The sequence below is a fragment of the Hemiscyllium ocellatum genome, chromosome 16 (genome assembly GCF_020745735.1).
Source record: "Hemiscyllium ocellatum isolate sHemOce1 chromosome 16, sHemOce1.pat.X.cur, whole genome shotgun sequence".
NCBI classification, from domain to species: domain Eukaryota; kingdom Metazoa; phylum Chordata; class Chondrichthyes; order Orectolobiformes; family Hemiscylliidae; genus Hemiscyllium; species Hemiscyllium ocellatum.
Genome location: NC_083416.1, coordinates 700,690 through 720,395, shown reverse-complemented (window position 1 = coordinate 720,395; position 19,706 = coordinate 700,690). Strand labels below are relative to the sequence as shown.

The 19,706-nt window shown below is 45.9% G+C and overlaps 1 protein-coding gene across 6 annotated transcripts in view; it reads left to right on the top strand.

Annotated features, from left to right (window-relative positions):
- nsd1a (nuclear receptor binding SET domain protein 1a) overlaps positions 1–19,706 on the top strand; it is a 322,813-nt gene that overhangs the window by 48,269 nt on the left and 254,838 nt on the right. For all 6 annotated transcript variants that reach the window (XR_009645526.1, XR_009645527.1, XM_060836973.1 and 3 more), the window contains one exon: positions 17,499–17,637. Coding sequence is in view for 4 of the 6 variants with exons in the window: in XM_060836973.1 (XP_060692956.1) it covers positions 17,499–17,637 (139 nt within the window). In the remaining 2 variants the exon portion in view is untranslated. The remainder of the gene's footprint in view (positions 1–17,498; positions 17,638–19,706) is intronic.

Here is a 19,706-nt window from a genome sequence, read left to right as displayed (position 1 = left end):
CCGCCTGTCTCAAATGCTTATCAAACTTTCCCTTTAAATGTGTTTACCTATTTGCTTCAGCCATGCCCTGTGGTAGCGAGTTCTACATTCTCACTGATTTTTACCTGTTACGTGGCCCCTTAGCAGCTCTTTTTTTGCAAGAGACCTGACAAGCCGATCCTTTCCTGATATGCACTCAATATTTTTAAATACTCAAATCCTTTTGCGTCTTTTCCAGTCAAATTTTATCATTTGCTTAAAATTGTATGCTACATTCCACATGTGATCTAACCGAAGTTTGCAACTTTACTTTCCAATTCTAACCTCAATAAATAAGTATTAATTAATTAATTTAGTTTTCAGTTGCATCTAGGTAGAGTCACAGAGTCAGAGTCGTAGAGATGTACAGCATGGAAACAGACCCTTTGGTCCAACCCGTCCATGTCAACCAGATCCCAACCCAATCTAGTCCCACCTGCCAGCATCTGGCCCATATCCCTCCAAATGCTTCCTATTCATATACCCATCCAAATGCCTCTTAAATGTAGCAATTGTACCAGCCTCCACCACTTCCTCTGGCAGCTCATTCCATACAAATGCCACCCTCTGCGTGAAAATGTTGCCCCTTAGGTCTCTTTTATATCTTTCCCCTCTCACCTGAAACCTATGCCCCTCTAGTTCTAGACTTGCCCACCCCAGGGAAAAGACTTTGTCTATTTATCCTATCCATGCCCCTCATAATTTTGTAAATCTCTATAAGGTCACCCCTCAGCCTCTGACGCTCCAGGGAAAAGAGCCCCAGCCTGTTCAGCCTCTCCCTATAGCTCAAATCCTCCAACCCTGGCAGCACCCTTGTAAATCTTTTCTGAACCCTTTCAAGTTTCACAACATCTTTCTGATAGGAAGGAGACCAGAATTGCACGTAATATTCCAACAGTGGCCTAACCAATGTCCTGTACAGCCGCAACATGACCTCCCAACTCCTGTACTCAATACTCTGACCAATAAAGGAAAGCTTACCAAATGCTGCCTTCACTATCCTATCTACCTGTGACTTCACTTTCAAGGAACTATGAACCTGCACTTCAAGGTGTCTTTGTTCAGCAACACTCCCGAGGACCTTACCATTAAGTGTATAACTCCTGCTAAGATTTGCTTTCCCAAAATGCAGCACCTTGCATTTATCTGAATTAAACTCCATCTGCCACTCCTCAGCCCATTGGCCCATCTGGTCCAGATCCTGTTGTAATCTGAAGTAATCCTCTTTGCTGTCTGCTACACCTCCAATTTTGATGTCATCTGCAAACTTACTAACTATACCTCATATGCTCGCATCCAAATCCTTTAGTAAATGGCAAAAAGAAGGGGACCCAGCACCGATCCTTGTGGCACTCCACTGGTCACAGGCGTCTAGTCTGAAAAACAACCCTCCCACCACCACCCTCTGTCTTCTACCTTTGAGCCAGTTCTGTATCCAAATGGCTAGTTCTCGCGGTATTCCATGAGATCTAACCTTGCTAACCAGTTTCCCATGGGGAACCTTGTCGAAAGCCTTACTGAAGTCTATATAGATCACATCTACTGCTCTGCCCTCATCAATCCTCTTTGTTACTTCAAAAAACTCAATCAAGTTTGTGAGGCATGATTTCCCACGCACAAAGCCATGTTGACTATCCCTACTCAGTCCTTGCCTTTCTAAATACATGTACATCCTGTCCCTTAGGATTCCCACCACCGAGGTCAGGCTCACCAGTCTATTGTTCTCTGGCTTGTCTTTACTGCCCTTCTCAAACAGTGGCACCACGTTTGCCAACCTCCAGTCTTCTGGCACCTCACCTGTGACTATCAATGATACAAATATCTCCGCAAGAGGCCCAGCAAACACTTCTCTAGCTTCACACAGAGTTCTCGGGTACACCTGATCAGGTCCTGGGGATTTATCCACCTTTACCCGTTTCAAGACGTCCAGCACTTCCTCCTGTAATTTGGACATTTTGCAAGATATCACCATCTATTTCCCTACTGTCTATATCTTCAGTAAATACTGATGCAAAATATTCATTTACTATCGCCTCCATTTTCTGCAGCTCCACACAAAGGCCACCTTGCTGATCTTTTGAAGGGCCCTATTCTCTCCCTAGTTACCCTTTTGTCCTTAATGTATTTGTAAAAACCCTTTTGGATTCTCCTTAATTCTATTTGTCAAAGCTATCTAGTGTCCCCTTTTTGCCCTCCTGATTTCCCTCTTAAGTATACTCCTGCTTCCTTTACACTCTTCTAAGGATGCACTTGATCTATCCTGTCTATACCTGACATATGCTGCTTTCTTTTTCTTAACCAAACCCTCAATTTCTTTAGTCATCCAGCATTCCCTATACCACCAGCCTTTCCTTTCACCCTGACAGAAATATACTTTCTCTGGATTCTTAACATCTTAAATCTGTATCCTCTGCTTAATGATTTCTTGTCTACTGGAAACTATTTATTTATTTCCTGGGTTCAAACTCTTCATGATATGCAGCAACATATATATATATATATAGGGCAGTTGAGGCAAGAGTTAACACTGCGTAGTCATTGTAGAGTCCTGTCTTCAGACGGATGACACAGTGTCACACAAGATGGTGGACAATCACCATACCAAATAAGATTAGCTGTGACGACAAACCTGTGAGCAAAGTTATAGGTAATGGTATCAAAGGAACAGTATAAAAGTGAATACAAAATTGGTTGGGTGAAAGGAAACAGTAACAGTCAGTGAATACTTTTTGAGCTGGAGGAAAGTTTGTAGTCAACTACCCAGGGTAGTTATTGGGGCTATTGCTTTTCTGGATATATATATTAATGACCTGATGTGTAGGGGACAATGTCAAAGTTTGCAGATAACATGAAACTTGAAAGAATTGTAAAGCATAAAAATGTGGAATTCCAAAAGAAGGGCGTGTTCTGAAAAAGGGTCACTGGACCTAAAACATTCGTTCCACTGATGCTGCCAGACCTGATGAGCTCTTCGAGCAATTTCAGATTTTATTCTGGGAATGAGAAACCTTAGCTGTGAGAATAGTTTGAACACATCAGTACTGTTCTCTTTGGAGACAGGGCAGCTGAGAGATTTATAACAGGTATTCAAACTCATGAGTGGGCTTGATAAAATAACTAGGAAGAACCCATTACTACTCATGAAAGGGACAAGAACAAGGCAGCACAGATTTCAAAAGATGTGCAAACAAAGCAACGGTGATGAGAAAAAAAAACTTTTTTTCAATAATAGTTAGGGCATGGAATATACTAACTTGAATTGTGCTGGCGACAGGTTGAGTTGAGGTATTGCAGAGGGGCATTGCATGATTACTTGGAAAGAAATAGTTTGCAACAATATGCAGAAAAATCAGGAAACTGGCAGTAGGTAATGCTTATTTGAAAAGATGGTGCAGACACAATGACTTAAATGGCCTCCTTCTGTGCTATGAGAAAGTGAGGACTGCAGATGCTGGAGATCAGAGCTGAAAATGTGTTGCTGGAAAAGCACAGCAGGTCAGGCAGCATCCAAGGAGCAGGAGAATCGACATTTCGGGCATGAGTCCTTCTTCAAGAATGAGGAGAGTATGCCAAGCAGGCTAAGATAAAAGGTAGGGAGGAGGGACTTGGGGGAAGGGGCGTTGGAAATGCAATAGCTGGAAAGAGGTTAAGGTGAGGGTGATAGGCCGGAGTGGATGTGGGGGCGGAGAGTACAGGAAGAAGATTGCAGGTTAGGAAGGTGGTGCTGGGTTTGAGGGTTGGGACTGAGATGAGGTTGGGGGGAGGAGAGTGGAATCAGGAAACTGGAGAAATCTGAGTTCCTCCCTTGTGATTGGAGGGTGCCTAGGCGGAAGATGAGGCGCTCTTCCTCCAGCCGTCGTGTTGCTATGGTCTGGCGATGGAGGAGTCCAAGGACCTGCATGTCCTTGGTGGAGTGGGAGGGGGAGTTGAAGTGTTGAGCTGTGGGGTGGTTGGGTTGGCTGGTCCGGGTGTCCCAGAGATGTTCTCTGAAACGCTGCGCAAGTAGACAGTCTGTCTCCCCAATAGAGGAAGCCACATCGGGTGCAGCAGATGCAGTAAATGGTGTGTGGAGGTGCAGGTGAAATTGTGGCAGATATGGAAGGATCCCTTGGGGCCTTGGAGGGAAGTAAAGGGGAGAGGTGTGGGTGCAAGTTTTGCATTTTTTGCGGTTGCAGGGGAAGGTGCCGGGAGTGGAGGTTGGGTTGGTGGGGGGTGTGGACCTGACAAGAGAGTCACAGAGGGAGTGGTCTTTTCAGAATGCTGATGGGGATGGGGAGGGAAATATATCCCTGGTGGTGGGGTCCATTTGGAGATGGCAGAAATGACGAGAGATGATATGATGTATATGGAGGTTGGTGGGTGGGCGAGGACCAGTGGGGTTATGTCCTGGTGGCAATTGGAGGGACGGGGCTCCAGGGCGGAGGAGCGGGAAGTGGAGGAGAGCATCGTCGATCACATCTGGGGGGGATATGAGGTCATTGAAGGAGGAGGCCATCTGCATTGTTCGGTAATGGAACTGTCTTCCTGGGAGCAGATGCAGCAGAGTTGAAGGAATTGGGAATATGGGATGGCGTTTTTACAGGGGGCAGGGTGGGAGGAGGTGAAGTCTAGGTAGCTGTGGGAATCGGTTGGTTCATAGTAAATGTCCGTGTTGATACGGTCGCCCAAGCTAGAAATGGAGAGGTCCAGGAAGGGGAGGGAGGAGTCTGAGACGGTCCAGGTAAATTTGACTTCGGGATGGATGGTGTTGGTAAAGTGGATGAACTGTTCAACCTCCTTGTGGGAGCACGAGGCAGTGCCGATACAGTCATCGATATAGCAGAGGAAAAGGTTGGGGGTGGTGCCAGTGTAGCTGTGGAAGATGGACCGTTCCACATATCCTACGAATAGGCAGCCATTGCTGGGGCCCATGCGGGTGCCCATGGCTACTCCTTTGGTTTGGAGGAAGTGGGAAGATTGGAAAGAGAAGTTGTTCAGAGTGAGGACCAGTTCAGTCAGTCAAAGGAGGGTGTCAGTGGAAGGGTACTGGTTGGTACAGTGGGAAAGGAAGAAGCGGAGGGCTTTGAGTCCTTTGTGATGGGGGATGAAGGTGTACAGGGACTGGATGTCCATGGTGAAGATAAGGTGTTGGGGACCAGGGAAGCGCAAATTATGGAGGAGGTAGAGGGCGTAGGTGGGGGGTTCTTGGACTAAGGGGGACAGGACCATGTTGAGGTATGCAGAGATGAGTTCAGTGGGGCAGGAGCAGGCTGAGACCATGGGTTGGCCAGGACCCCCACACCGATCTCCATTCACACGCCTAACCTCACCTCTTCCCTCCTCCTCCTTTTTTTTTCCCCCCCCCCCTCCAAATCTCCATTCCTGACCCCACGCCCAACCCAGCCCACACTCCCAGCTCCAGCCCCACACCAGGTTCTAGCTCCCAGCCCTGCCGTGTTTTCACCATCCCTCCAGAGCTACCCCTCTCCGAGGATGAAAGATCAGTCCTCGGCAGAAACCTCACCTTCATTCCCTTATGCTCTCAGATTAGCGAGTTCAACACGCGGCGAGACATCGAACAATTCTTCCTCCGCGCCTGCGTCTTCAACCAGGATTCCCGCCCACCCTCTGACGACCCCTTCTGCCTCCAATACACCCCATCCACCTGGACACCCCGTGCTGGCCTCATCATAGCCAACTGCTGCTGCGACATTAACCGCCTCAACCTCTCCACCCCTCTCACCCAATCCAACCTCTCGTCCTCGGAACGTGCAGCCCTCCACTCCCTCCGTTCCAACCCCAACCTAACTATCAAACTGGCAGACAAGGGAGACGCGGTAGAAGTTTGACGCACTGACCTTTTTACACTGCTGAGGCTAAATGCCAGCTCGTGGACACCTCCTCCTACTGCCCCCTTGACCATGACCCCACCTCCCACCACCAAACTATGATCTCCCAGGCCATCCATAACCTCATCACCTTGGGGGATCTCCCATCCACTGCCTCCAACCTCATTGTCCCACAGCCCAGCACCGCCCGTTTCTACCTCCTGCCCAAAATCCACAAACCTGACTGCCCCGGCCGACCCATTGTCTCAGCCTGCTCCTGCCCCACCGAACTCATCTCTGCGTACCTTGACATGGTCCTGTCCCCCTTAGTCCAAGAACTCCCCACCTACGTTTGGGACACCACCCACGCCCTCCACCTCCTCCATGATTTTCGCTTCCCCGGTCCCCAACGCCTTATCTTAACCATGGACATCCAGTCCCTGTACACCTCCATTCCCCCATCACGAAGGACTCAAAGCCCTCCACTGCTTCCTTTCCCACTGTACCAACCAGTACTCTTCCACTGACACCCTCCTTTGACTGAACTGGTCCTCACTCTGGAAAGAGAAGTTGTTCAATCTTCCCACTTCCTCCAAACCAAAGGAGTAGCCATGGGCCCCAGCTATGCCTGCCTATTCGTAGGATATGTGGAACAGTCCATCTTCTGCAGCTACGCTGGCACCACCCCTCACCTTTTCCTCCACTGTATCGATGACTGTATCGGCACTGCCTCGTGCTCCCACGAGGAGGTTGAACAGTTCATCCACTTTACCAACATCTTCCATCCTGACCTCTCATTTACTTGGACAGTCTCAGACTCCTCCCTCCCCTTCCTAGATCTCTCCATTTCTATCTCTGGCGACCGTATCAACATGGACATTTACTATAAACCGACCGAGTCCCACAGCTACCTAGACTACACCTCCTCCCATCCTATATTCCCGATTTCTTTGTCTCCGCCACATCTGCTCCCAGGAGCACCAGTTCCAATACCGAACAACCCAGATGGCCTCCTCCTCCAAAGACTGCAATTTTCCCCCAGATATGATCGACGACGCTCTCCACCGCATCTCCTCCATTTCCTGCTCCTCCGCCCTGGAGCCCCGCCCCTCCAATCACCACCAGGACAGAGAACCCCACTGGTCCTCACCTATCACCTCTCTCCTCCTCTCCCCCCGCCCCCCCCCCCCCCGCCCCCCACCACCACCACCAAAACCTCCATATAGATCATATCATCCGTCGTCATTTCCGCTACCTCCAAACAGACCCCACCACAAAGGATATATTTCCCTCCCCTCCTCCTCTATCAGCGTTCCAAAAGACCACTCCCTCCGTGATTCCCGTGTCAGGTCCACACCCCCCACAAACCCAACCTCCACTCCCAGCACCTTCCCCTGCAACTGCAAGAAATGCAAATCTTGTGCCCACACCTTCATCTTCTCTCTCCCCCCTCCCGAGGCATCCTTCCATATCTGCCACAAATTCACCTGCACCTCCACATACACCATTTACTGCATCTGCTGCACCCGATGTGGCCTCCTCTATATTGGGGAGACGGGCCACTTACTTGTGGAATGTTTCAACGAACACCTCTGGGACACCTGGACCAATCAACCCAACCCCCCGTGGCTCAACACTTATTCCCCCAAGGACATGCAGGTCCTTTAGACTCCTCCATCACCAGACCATAGCAACATGGCGGCTGGAGGAAGAGCGCCTCATCTTCCGCCTAGGAGCTCTCCAACCACAAGGGATGAACTCAGATTTCTCTAGTTTCCTCAATTCTCCTCCTCCTCCTCCCCCCCCCGGCTCTTGCTCTCGCTCTCTCCTAACCCTCAAGCTCAGCACCACCTTCCTAATCTGCAATCTTCTTCCTGACCCCTTCAGCCTATCACCCACACCAATCCAAACTGTTTCAGTACAGCAACACAACTGGCATCCGCCCAGCCATGTGGAAATTGCCCAGGTCTGCCTACTCTACAAAAAGGAGGTCAAATCTCATCCGACAAACGATCCCCACTCGTTTCCTCTTCAGAATCATCACCAAAGTGGTAGAAGGGAACATTGACAATCTAACAGCAGCTTTGCAGCAATAACGTGCACATTGACGCTCTGTTCAAGTTCTGCCAATGCCATTCTACTCCTAACCATATTTAACACCTTTGGTCCAAAGCATGGAGAAAACTTTGAAATCTAGAGTTGAGGTGAGAGCAATATAAAGGCAGAATTTGGAGAAATGCTTAAGGAGTCTGAGTAAAACTGAAGCCAATAGAGATCAGAGGAGAATTCTTCATTGGTTGGAAAGGAAGGCAGTTGTCGTTTGAGACGACCAACCATGTCAGTCCCAGATCACTGCTGCAGGAGTTCCTTCGGGCATTTTCTTAGGCCCACCAACCTCCCCTCAGCTGCTTCATCACTGACCTCCCTTCTGCATAAAGTCAGAAATGGGGATGTTTGCTGATGATTACATCACAACAGTCAGTTCCATTCATAACTCTCAAAACACTGAAGCAGTCTGTATTCATATATAGCAAAACCTGGACAATATTCATATTTTGATTGAAAAGTAACAAGCACGCCACATAAAAGCCTGGCAATGATAATTACCAATAAAGGAGTATCTGACCATCTCTACTTGACATTCAAAAGTATTACTATCACTGAATTCCTCCACTCTCACCATCCTATTGGCTACTACTGACAAGAAATTGAACCGGATCAATTCATTAATACTACTACAGCAGGTTGTTGACAGTATTTGGGCACAGTTGGCTTGGCCAGCATTCATTGCTCAAAAGGGTAGTTGAGAGGCAATTACATTGCTATGTGTGTGGAGTCACATATAGGCCAGATCAGGTAAGAACTTAAGAGACGAAAAAACTGCCACATGCTGGAATGAGACGAGCAGCGGGTTGAAAGAGAATGGCAAGCCAATGTCCTGGGCACCACCCTTCCAGGATTGGAGGTGGGGGAAGGGGGAGTACAGATGGAGTAACAACACCACCTCTTCCGCCCGGGCAACCCACAACCCGGAGGACTTACCACTGACTGCTCCAATTTCAAATAACCTTCCCATCCATTCCTCCTACCAACCCCTCCTTCCAGATACCAAAGGACTCATTCCTCCTTTCCATCTACCAGGTCATGTCATCTGTATTCACCTTTCACTAACTCACCACTCCACCCCTTTCCCCACCCACAACCCTTTTCATTATCTGCAGTTCCCCTACTGCCACTTGCATTCCTGAAGAAGGGCCACACCCAAAACTTCGACCTCTCCACCTCCTGACACTGCCTGGCCTGCCGTGCTCTTCCAGCCTCCTGCCTGTCCACTCTAGACCAGGTAAGAATGGCAGTTTCCTTTGCTAAGGGACATTAGTGAACCAGGTGGTTTTTTTTTCTTGACAATCAACAATGTCATTATTAGACTTTGAATTCTAGGTTTTGTTTACCGAATTCAAATTTCACAATCTACTAATAGAACCTGGGTGTCCAGAACATTATCTGACTCTCTGGATCACTAGACTAGTGGTGACACAGTTAGGCCATAGCCTTGCCTCCACCCCTCAACCCCTCCCATCCTGAGCAAGTACCCTGATAAAGGTTAAAGAGGGACCTAATGGAGATATTCAAAACGATAAAAGTTTATTTGGAGAGAAAATAGGGCAAAACTGTTTCTTCCATTAGTAATGTGATGTTACAGCTTTGAAAGAATTGTTAAAAAGAGGGTAAATGAGAAACATCTACATCTAAAATATGGAAGGTATTAGCTGACATAGTCACTTTTAAAGGTCACTGATTGCTCTATCGAATAACCAACACACTGGATGGAATGTGTTATAAGATTTATCGATCTTATAATATAAAAGAAGGATGTTTTACTACAGTTCTGGACACCACACCTTCAAGAATATATTGAAAAGAGTGCCGCACAGATCCACCCAAGGTGTACTAGGACTCAAAGGGTTAAATTAGAAGAGATTTAGCTGCTTTCTCTGGGCTTTTTTTTTAAGATTAGACTTACAGTGTGGAAACAGGCCCTTCGGCCCAACAAGTCCACACCGACCCGCTGAAGCGCAACCCACCCATACCCCTACATTTACCCCTTACCTAACACTACGGGCAATTTAGCGTGGCCAATTCACCTGGCCCGCACATCTTTGGACTGTGGGAGGAAACCGGAGCACCCAGAGGGGACCCACGCAGACACGGGGAGAACGTGCAAACTCCACACAGTCAGTCGCCTGAGTCGGGAATTGAACCCGGGTCTACAGGCGCTGTGAGGCAGCAGTGCTAACCACTGTGCCGCCCACAAGATGAGGCGCTCTTCCTGAAGGTTAAAGTTGATTTGGCAGTGTCTTTTCAGATTTTGAAAGCATTTTAAATTGGACAGAGAGAAACGTTCCTACTGGTCACAAAGGCACGTACATGGGAGTAGAGTAACTTTTTCTTTTGACTCTGGGGATCAGTGTATAGACGGGAGGGTTTTCTGCTCAGGATTGGGTCTTTTTCACATGTTTTTACATATTTAACATTTTGGAATTTATCCAAACGTCTGTAGTTGGAAGTTCTGAAGTTGTCAGGGCATCAGGTGCTATATTTAAAAGGTACTTGGACAGCATTTACACCCCCATAGCCACACCCACAGTGAAAATTTGAGACCAGGCAAAAATCTGGTATTACATGAGAGCAACGCCTCAACAGAGGATCCCTGAAGGCTATAAGGAAGAAAATTTTTTTTGCTTATGAAAGAGGCTGCACTGATTGACAATGTTAGAGACAAAACAATCGCAGATGCTGGAATCAGGATAGACCAGCAGGAGGTTGGAAGAACAGCTAGAGGCTATGCTGACTGACAAAGGTAGTCTCAATATAGGAAGATATGGAGGTCCGTGCTCAGGGATACATCCAGTGCTGCAAGAGGATGAATGATCTGCTACATTCTATCTATACAATGCTTTATGCTCTCATGTGTGAGAGTGCATGGTAAGCTTGTCGCTGCAGAGAACTGTCGCAGAGGAGGTTGGAAGCAGGAGTCCAATGCATCAGCAACCTCATGCACTCACAAGTGCCCATTCATTACAGCTACAACTGTAGCACTACAGGTACCACAATGGAACTGCCCCTCACACATTTGCCAGATTACATGCTTAAAACATAAAATGAGCTATAACACACAGCAGTTCACACACCATCAGCTCATTGACCTTGCCTCACAATGAGGAGAATGTGCACATCTGATAAGTTTGCTGTGGTCAAAAAAAAAAGCAACCACAGATAGGCTTTGAGTTCAGCCCCATTTGCTAATACTGGTCAGATTTGCTGATGTCAGCCAGTGCAGCTGTCTCACTTGGGCAGGCTTGTTGACACAGTCAGGTTTCACCTTTAACATTAAGCTATTCTACATAACTAGGTCTTCCCATAAACTAATCAAAACGAAAAGATTGTGCACTGTAAGTATTTGTACAAAGAAATACCTTGGGTGCGAAGATAAGTAACAGGAAAAAGTTAATACTCACCGGAACTTGCTGGAAGAAGTCCATCCTGCAAAGCACACAATTACGTGGTCAGGATTTGTGAATACAGTCACTTCTTATTGATCAGCCAGAGAAGTGACAAAGAAAGAAAGGGAAGAAAGTCCAACAAATCTTTAGAACCCAATCATTGAATCCCCACAGGAAGTAGGCCATTCAGACCATCAAGTCCACACCACCCCTCCGATGAACAACTCACCCAGTCCCATCCCCCTACTCTCTCCCTGTAACCCTGCACCTCCCCAAGGCCTAGCCTGCACATCCCTTGACACTATGGCGATGCTAAATTTCCCAATGTACCTAACCACATCTTTGGACTATGGGAAGAAACCGGAGCACCTGGAGGAAACCCACACATATAAGAGGTGAACATGTAAACTCTATACAGACAGTTGCCTAAGGTTGGAATTGAATCCGGGTTCCTGGCGCTGTGAGGGACCACTGTCTGATCTCATTGTTTTGGGGATGTTGTCCCTGCCTCCTGTGGTCAAAGATCTGCAAATGAAAAATGGACTTCCCCTTCTGTTAATCTGCCCCAACCCTCTGTTTAGCTTTAACCTTCCCAATCTCACTCCTGTGAGATTGTTTCCTCTCTAGCTGTGTAATCTTCCCATTCTCCTTCTGTTAAATTGCATCCCCATACCCACCTGAAGTATCACGTCATTCTCCATCCAATCATTTGGTCATCAGCAGATTACAACATTGCCCTGCAATTTGGATTATTTTTGTAATTACAAGCAAAAATAGCCAAAAAATAGTCCCTTATGGAATGCAACTCATTCCAGTTGGCCCTATCCTGTGCCTTCTACCCTCCAAGCAGCTCTATTTCCTCTATCCCCATACAGCATCCTTGCAAAGACAAGTGGATTGAAAGCAGAATTGAGACAATTGTTGAGTGGGTCTGTGGATTACACCTCCTCCCACCCTGACCCCTGTAAAAACGCCATCCCATGTCCCCAATTCCTTCACCTCCGCCGCATCTGCTCCCAGGAGGACCGATTCCACTATCGAACAGCCCAAATAGCCTCCTTCAAAGACCGCAATTTTCCCTCGACATGATCGACGATGCTCTCCACCACGTCTCCTCCACTTCCCGCACCTCCAATCGCCACCAGGACAGAACCCCACTGGTCCTCATCTTCCACCCCATTAACCTCCGGATACATCATATAATCCTCCGTCATTTCCGCCACCTCCAAACAGACCCCACCCCCAGGGATATATTCCCCCCTCCCTCCCCCCAATCCGTGTTCCGGAGAGACCACTCCCTCTGCGACTCCCTCGTCAGGTCCACACCCCCCACCAACCCAACCTCTACTCCCGGCACCTTCCCCTGCAACTGCAAGAAGTGCAAAACTAGCACCCATACCTCCCTCCTCACCTCCCTCCAAGGCCCCAATGGATCCTTCCATATCTGTCGCAAATTCACCTACACCTCCACACACACATCATTTACTGTATTCGCTGCACCCGATGTGGTCTCCTCTACATTTGGGAGACAGGCCGCCTACTTGCGGAACGTTTCAGGGAACACCTCTGGGACACCTGGACCAACCAACCCAACCGTCCCGTGGCTGAACCCTTTAACTCCCCCTCCCACTCCATCAAGGACATGCAGGTCCTTGGCCTCCTCCATTGCCAGACCCTGGCCACACGACACCTGGAGGAAGAGCGCCACATCTTCTGCCTAGGAACACGCCAACCACAAGGGATGAATGTAGATTTCTCCAGCTTCCTCATTTCCCCTCCCCCTACCTTATCTCAGTCCCAACCGCTGGATTCAACATCGCCCTCTTGACCCACAATCATCTTACTGACCTCTCTGGCCTATCACCCTCACCACCTTCTCATCTATTGTATTCCCAGCGCCCCACCTCCAAATTCCCCCCACCACTTTTATCTCAGCCCACTTAGCACACCAGCCTCATTCCTGAAGAAGGGCTTATGCCCGAAACGGCGATTCTCCTGCTCCTCGATACTGCCTGGCCTGCTGCGCTTTTCCAATACCACACGTTTCAACAATAACTTTGGAGGTACATTTTAATGTATCTCTGTCTAGTCACACACCAACGTTTATTTAAACAATCAATCAGATCAGAAGGGTCACTGGACCTGCTGAGTGTTTTCCAGCAATTTGATTTTGATTTCAGATTTCCAGCATCCACAGTTCCTAGGATTTTCGTTATACACTGTTTCTCTTTTGTACCTTTCAGCTGCAACTTGAAGGTTTCATTACAGGCCTCCCATGAGTTAGTATTTTTAATGTGACCATATGTAAGGGTCAATACTTTTCTTTAAAAAGAAAAGTGAAATGGCAGTTCTTTCACTGCCTGGACAAATGGAATAGAACAAATTGTGCCTGCTTTGTTGTATTTTTTTCCTAGTTACCATGTTAACCTAAATAGCTGCTTATAGTGATTCATGTATTTTTCAATTCCAATCCCTTTGCTCACCTACCCCATTTTAGATGGTTCTTTCGTAATTAATATGCTTTATTTTTATTGCCACAATATAAATTGCATTTTATCTCTCCAATTCATTTGTTGGTGATATGCGCACTCCTGGAAATTTGTTAATATTGTTCTCTTGTAATCTGTTGAAGTCTTCCTTTGGTTCAAACTGTCATCTCTCCAATTCCTAAGCATTTTTAGCACTGTGCGCACATTTCAAAACTGAGATTTGTGTCATTAGTTTAAATCCTTAGTATACTTAACTAAAATAGACCCACCAGTCTGCACTTTGTCCATATCCCTCCAAACATTTCTTATTCCAAACGTGCTTATCTAAGTGTCTTATAAATGTTGTAATTGTACCTGCATCCACTACTTCCTTTGGCAGTTCATTCCAGCAACACCCTAGTAAAACTCTTCTGAGCCCTCTCCAATTTAATAATATCCTTGCTATAGCAGATTGACTAGATCTGGACACTACTCCAGAAGGGACTTTGTGTTCTGTACAATCTGAACATGACATCCCAACACCTATACTTCAGCTCTGAGTAATGAAGGCAAGTGTGCTAAACGCCTCCCGATCTATATGTCATCCAAACTTCAAAGAATTATGTACCTGAATCCCTAAGTCTGTCTGTTCTACAAGACTACCCAAGGCCCTACTTTTAATTGTGTTAGCCCTGTCTTTGTTTATTACCAACATGCATTTATCCAAATTAAACTCAATCTGCCACTCCTCAGGCCATTGACCCATTTGATCTCTTTGTAAACTTATATAACTGCCTTCACTGTCCACTATACCACCACTTTTGGTGTCATTTGCAAACTTACTAATCATGCTTTCTATATTCTCCTCTAAATCATTTGTGTAAAATGACAGACAAAAGTGGACCAATACCCATCCTTGTGGAACATCGCTCGTCGTAGGCCTCTGGTTCAAAAAACAGCCCTCTACTGTTATGGTCTCCTACTGTTAAGCCAATTTTATATCTAATTGGCAAGGTCATCTTGAATCCCATGTGATCTGACTTTACTAATTTAGTCTTGTGGAAAACCACCACTTCCTGATGCTGAAGTACCCTTCACTTTGACTGTCTGTCTTGAAGCTAGCTGGTTGTCTGTTCTGCAATGTATTCTGACCTGCATTGTAACGTTCAGTTGTTGATTATGCAATACCTTACCAAAAGCCTTTTAAAACTCTCGGGAAATTACATTATCTATATTACCATTGTATGCTGAGAATCGACGTTCGGGCATAAGCCCTTCTTCAGGAATCATGTTGGATGCTGCCTGGCCTGCTGTGCTTTTCCAGCAACACATTTTTCAGCTCTGATCCCCAGCATCTGCAGTCCTCACTTTCTCCCACTACCATTGTATACTCTTGTTGAAGTGAATAGAACTGAATTAAGAATTTCCTCTTTTGACTTAGCCTGTGGAGAGCTGCCTTGGGGCCATAACTGGTGGAGCAGCCGTGGCTCAGTTGTAATATCCTCATCTAGTCAGATGGTTGAGTTCTCAAGTCCCTGAAGTGGAATTTGAACAAGAATATAGGTTGGCACTCAATTATTGAATTGAGGGTAGGTCATCTGTTAGATGAGACAAAGATTTTAAGGTCCTATTATCTCCCTCAAGTGAATGATATTTCATTGATGTAATATGCTAGCTATACACAACTCGCATGATTTGAAAGACAGGCAATATTCCTGTTCTCCCTGGTGAATGTTTTGACACATTTTGGCTGATTTTCCTGTGTATTGGAGCAGGATCATAAGGCACAGAACTTGCAGCAAAAGATTATAGTGTCATGCAACTGACAAAGTTGCATGACACTAATCTTTTACTCTAAGTTGTGTCTTATGACCTGCTCCACGGCTACCTGATGAAGGAGCAGTGCTCTGAAAGCTAGTACTTCCAAATAAATCTGTTGGACTACAACCTGATATGATTTTTAACTTTTTCTATATTGTCTGCCTTATTGAAGTTTCTTTTTGTATCTTTCTGGTTTTAAAAACCTGACTAATTTTACAGCTAAAATAAAAGCAAATTACTGCAGATGCTGGAGTCTGAAACCAAAAGAGAAAATGCTAGAAAATCTCAGCAGGTCTGGCAGCATCTGTAAGGAAAGAAAAGAGCTGACGTTTCGAGTCTAACTGACCCTTTGTCAAAGCTAAAATTAAAGGGAGAAATAGGGAGGTATTTATACTAGGCTGAGAGAAGGTGAGTCATGGCTGCAGAAGCAAAGGTTGCAATAAAGAGGTGATAATGACAGAGCATGGAGAGATTATAGGGAAATTAGGAGCTGTGAATGACCAAGGCTGAAGCCAGTGCTATGTGACAGAAGCCTGTGCTATGTGACAGAATATGTAGATATGAGGATAGGTGAAGCAGAGGCAAAATGGAATTCGGGGAGAAGGGTAGCAAAGGGGGAAGAGGAGAGGAAAAAGGTGATGAGAGAGTGGGGAGCGAGAGAAAGAGAGACAATCAAGAAATAAGAGGTACAGGACAGTGAAAAAAATATGAAAAAGATAAATTAAATAAATGAAATAAAATTACGGAGCAAAATGAAAACAGAGGGGTCGAGATGGGATAATCATCTGAAGTTGTTGAATTCAATGTTGAGACCGGAAGGCTGTAACGTGCCTAGTCGGAAGATGCGATGCTGTTCCTCCAGTTTGCATTGAGCTTCACTGGAACATTGCAGCAGGCCAAGGACAGACATGTGGGTATGGGAGCAGGATTGTGTGTTGAAGTGGCAAGCCACGGGAAGGTCCGGGAACCTGATTGCGTACAAACTGAAGGTGCTCAGCAAAGCGATCACCCAGTCGGCATTTTGCCTCTCCAATATAGAGGAGACCACATTTTTACAGCTATTGTTAGGCATGGGTTTTAAAGAAAAGAAAATTTACAGCCCAGGAAAAGGCCTTTCGGCCCTCCAAGCCTGAGCCGAAGTGAATGTTACCTTTTTCTAATAACGTTTTTACCTTCTACATTATCAATTAGAAAAAGAAGTCTGCCAGACAATTTAAACCAGGCCTACAGGCTTCCTAACTAAGGTATTTACTAATTATTGAGGCAGGCTGACATTATCTGTTTACACATGTTTGAAAAACAGAATCTGTTCTGTTCAAAATCCCTTCCAATAGTTGGTTGATCTTTCATTTTGATGTACTAAAAAAAAGTGAACACCCTTTGCTTTAAATGGGTGGCACGGTGGTTAGCACTGCTGCCTCACAGTGCCAGAGACCCAGGTTCAATTCCTGCCTCAGGTGACTGACTGTGTGGAGTTTGCACATTCTCCCTGTGTCTGCGTGTGTTTCCTCCCGCAGTCCAAAAATGTGCAGATTAGGTGAATTGACCATGCTAAATTGCCTGTAGTGTTAGGTGAAGGGATAAATGTAGGGGAATGGTTGCGCTTCGGCGGGTCGGTGTGGACTGGGACATGGTTATTTAATTTTTCATCAACAATAATGTTAAGTCAGGTGTAAAAGCTCAGTTGTTGTGTAGATACTTCTTTTCAGTAATGCACTTTTAACTTTCCCTCCATTATAATAAGGGCACCTTGCAGCATGAAGTTGTATTTGCATTTTGATTGAAATAACTTGACTGGTTGTCCCTGATTGTATTTTAAAATGTTTGAGAAATAATATCACATGAGACATTAGTCTGATTTTAAGTAATTTTGATTTCAGTGTGCTGGAAGACGGAAGAAGGTGATTCCAGTGAAATTTGAGGTTGGAGATTTGGTATGGGTGAAGTTTAGTAGACGTCCTTGGTGGCCTAGTGCTGTCTCTCTTGATCCTCTTCTGAAGATTCACTCCAAAATGAAAGGTAGGTGTTTTAAATGCAAAACTTTGAGAAAGAAATGTGAAGCTCATTGCTGTGCTGAGCTGAGCTCCATATGTTGCAAATATTTTCTGATCAGAAGCAGTTCATTTGCCTACATCACTTGTTTGGAGGATGCTACCTTCCAAACAGCACTAGTGACATGGCTTGCTTCTTCCAATATTGTGGTTTCCTGTCCACTGTGGTTGACAGGGCCCTCACCGCATCTGACATATCACCCATGCTTCAGCCCTTGACCCTTCCCATCATTGTCAAAAGCATGATCGGGTCTCATGTCCTCAACTATTCAAAGGATAGTTTGTGTGTGTTCAAAGGATCATTCTCCACCATTTCAGACAACTCCTGATCATCGCCACCACCAAACACATGTTCCCCTCACTTCCCTGTCTGCATTATGCAGGGATTATTCCTTCTGAGACACCCTAGTCCATTCGTCGACCTCTAACACCCCCTTCCCACAGGACCTTCCCATGTTTGTGTAGAAGTGCAACACCTGCCTCTTCTTCACCTCCCTGCTCACCATACAAGGGCCTAAATAGTCTTTCCAAGTGAAGGAGTGTTTCATTTGTATCTCCTTCAATCTTGTGTACGGTATTCACTGCACCCAATGTGGCCTACTCCGCACTGGAGAAACCAAACACCAACTAGGTGACCGCTTTGCATCTCTGGTCAGTGCACAAGCAGGACCCTGACCTTCCCATAGCCATTTGTTTTAATATCACGTCCTGATTGCATGTCCACTTGTCTGTCCTTGACATGCTGCAATGCTCCAGTGAATCACAGTGCAAGCTGGAGGAACAACATCTCTTCAGATTAGGCACTTTACTGCCTTCTGGACTTGATATTGAGTTTAACACCTTCAGATTGTGAACTAATTCTCATTCCGTTCTTTTCTTTTTGTTTTGCTTGTTACACTCTCTCTCATCATGTCCTCTCTCCTCTCCTCTCCCTCCCCTTATCCCAGTGGGACTGTCTATTCTTTAAAGTCTGGCAGTTAAGACACCCCGCTGTTCTGCCATTCTCATATTCCGGTCACTGCATCTAAACCTTCACCATCTTTTTGTCCCTCCTCCCACCCTCCTCCCCCACCCAGTACCCTACAACTCCCACCCATCACCAATACTGTAAAATAAATGCTGTCCCCTCCACACTTTGCTTCATCTCTGGTGAAGAGTCATCTTGACTCAACATTAGCTTGCTCTTTCTCCATGGATGCTGACTCATCTGCTGTGATCTCCAGCATTTGTTGTTTTCAGCTGTAGATTGTGGCTGCTCAATTCTTTTAGAACCCTTCACTGCTTGCATGCCAGATTACTTTCTCCTTTTCCTCTTGTTATAGGAATTCTTCAGTGCTGTGTCCTAGCCTCAGCTGACTTAGCTGTAACATCAAAACATTGCATTGCATCGCATCAGCAAACATCCCCACTTATTATGGAGACAATGTGTCAGTTCTGTTTGTAATTCCTTAGATATTGAAACATCTATCTGTATGTGCTGCAAGACTTAGACAATACCCAGATTTGGGTTCATAAATGACAAATAATACTATGAGAGTATCAATGATACTATCTTCCCCAAGAAACCCTTAACATTGTTAGATATTTTCAGCCATCAAAATTTCAGTAGTTGACTAGAAGTGTGATAGGATCAGCTACCTCAATATTGCAACTATAAGACAATGAGAGAATTTGGTTTTAATGTGGCAAGAGACTTTCCTGACTTGCACAGTGCGGTTGAATATGTCTCTGCAAATACTGATTGTGCTGGAATACTCATCACTGTCCTGGTTGAGTACATTTCCAGAGAAACTTAATATCTACCTTACAAGGTACAACTTTGTTTTTACCCAAACAGTGTATATAATTACTCAAGTACATCCTGTCCACACCAATCAATCATATCTCCCATCTGCCAATGAGGTTGAGGCACCAAAACATCAAGCGAGCCAGGTATCTTATTGTGTGTGTATGAGTGAGAGAGAGAGAAAGCTCCAGTTGCTAGTTACTTTGCAGTTGAGCTTGTAGCAAAATCAAAGAAGTGATGTACCATTGCTG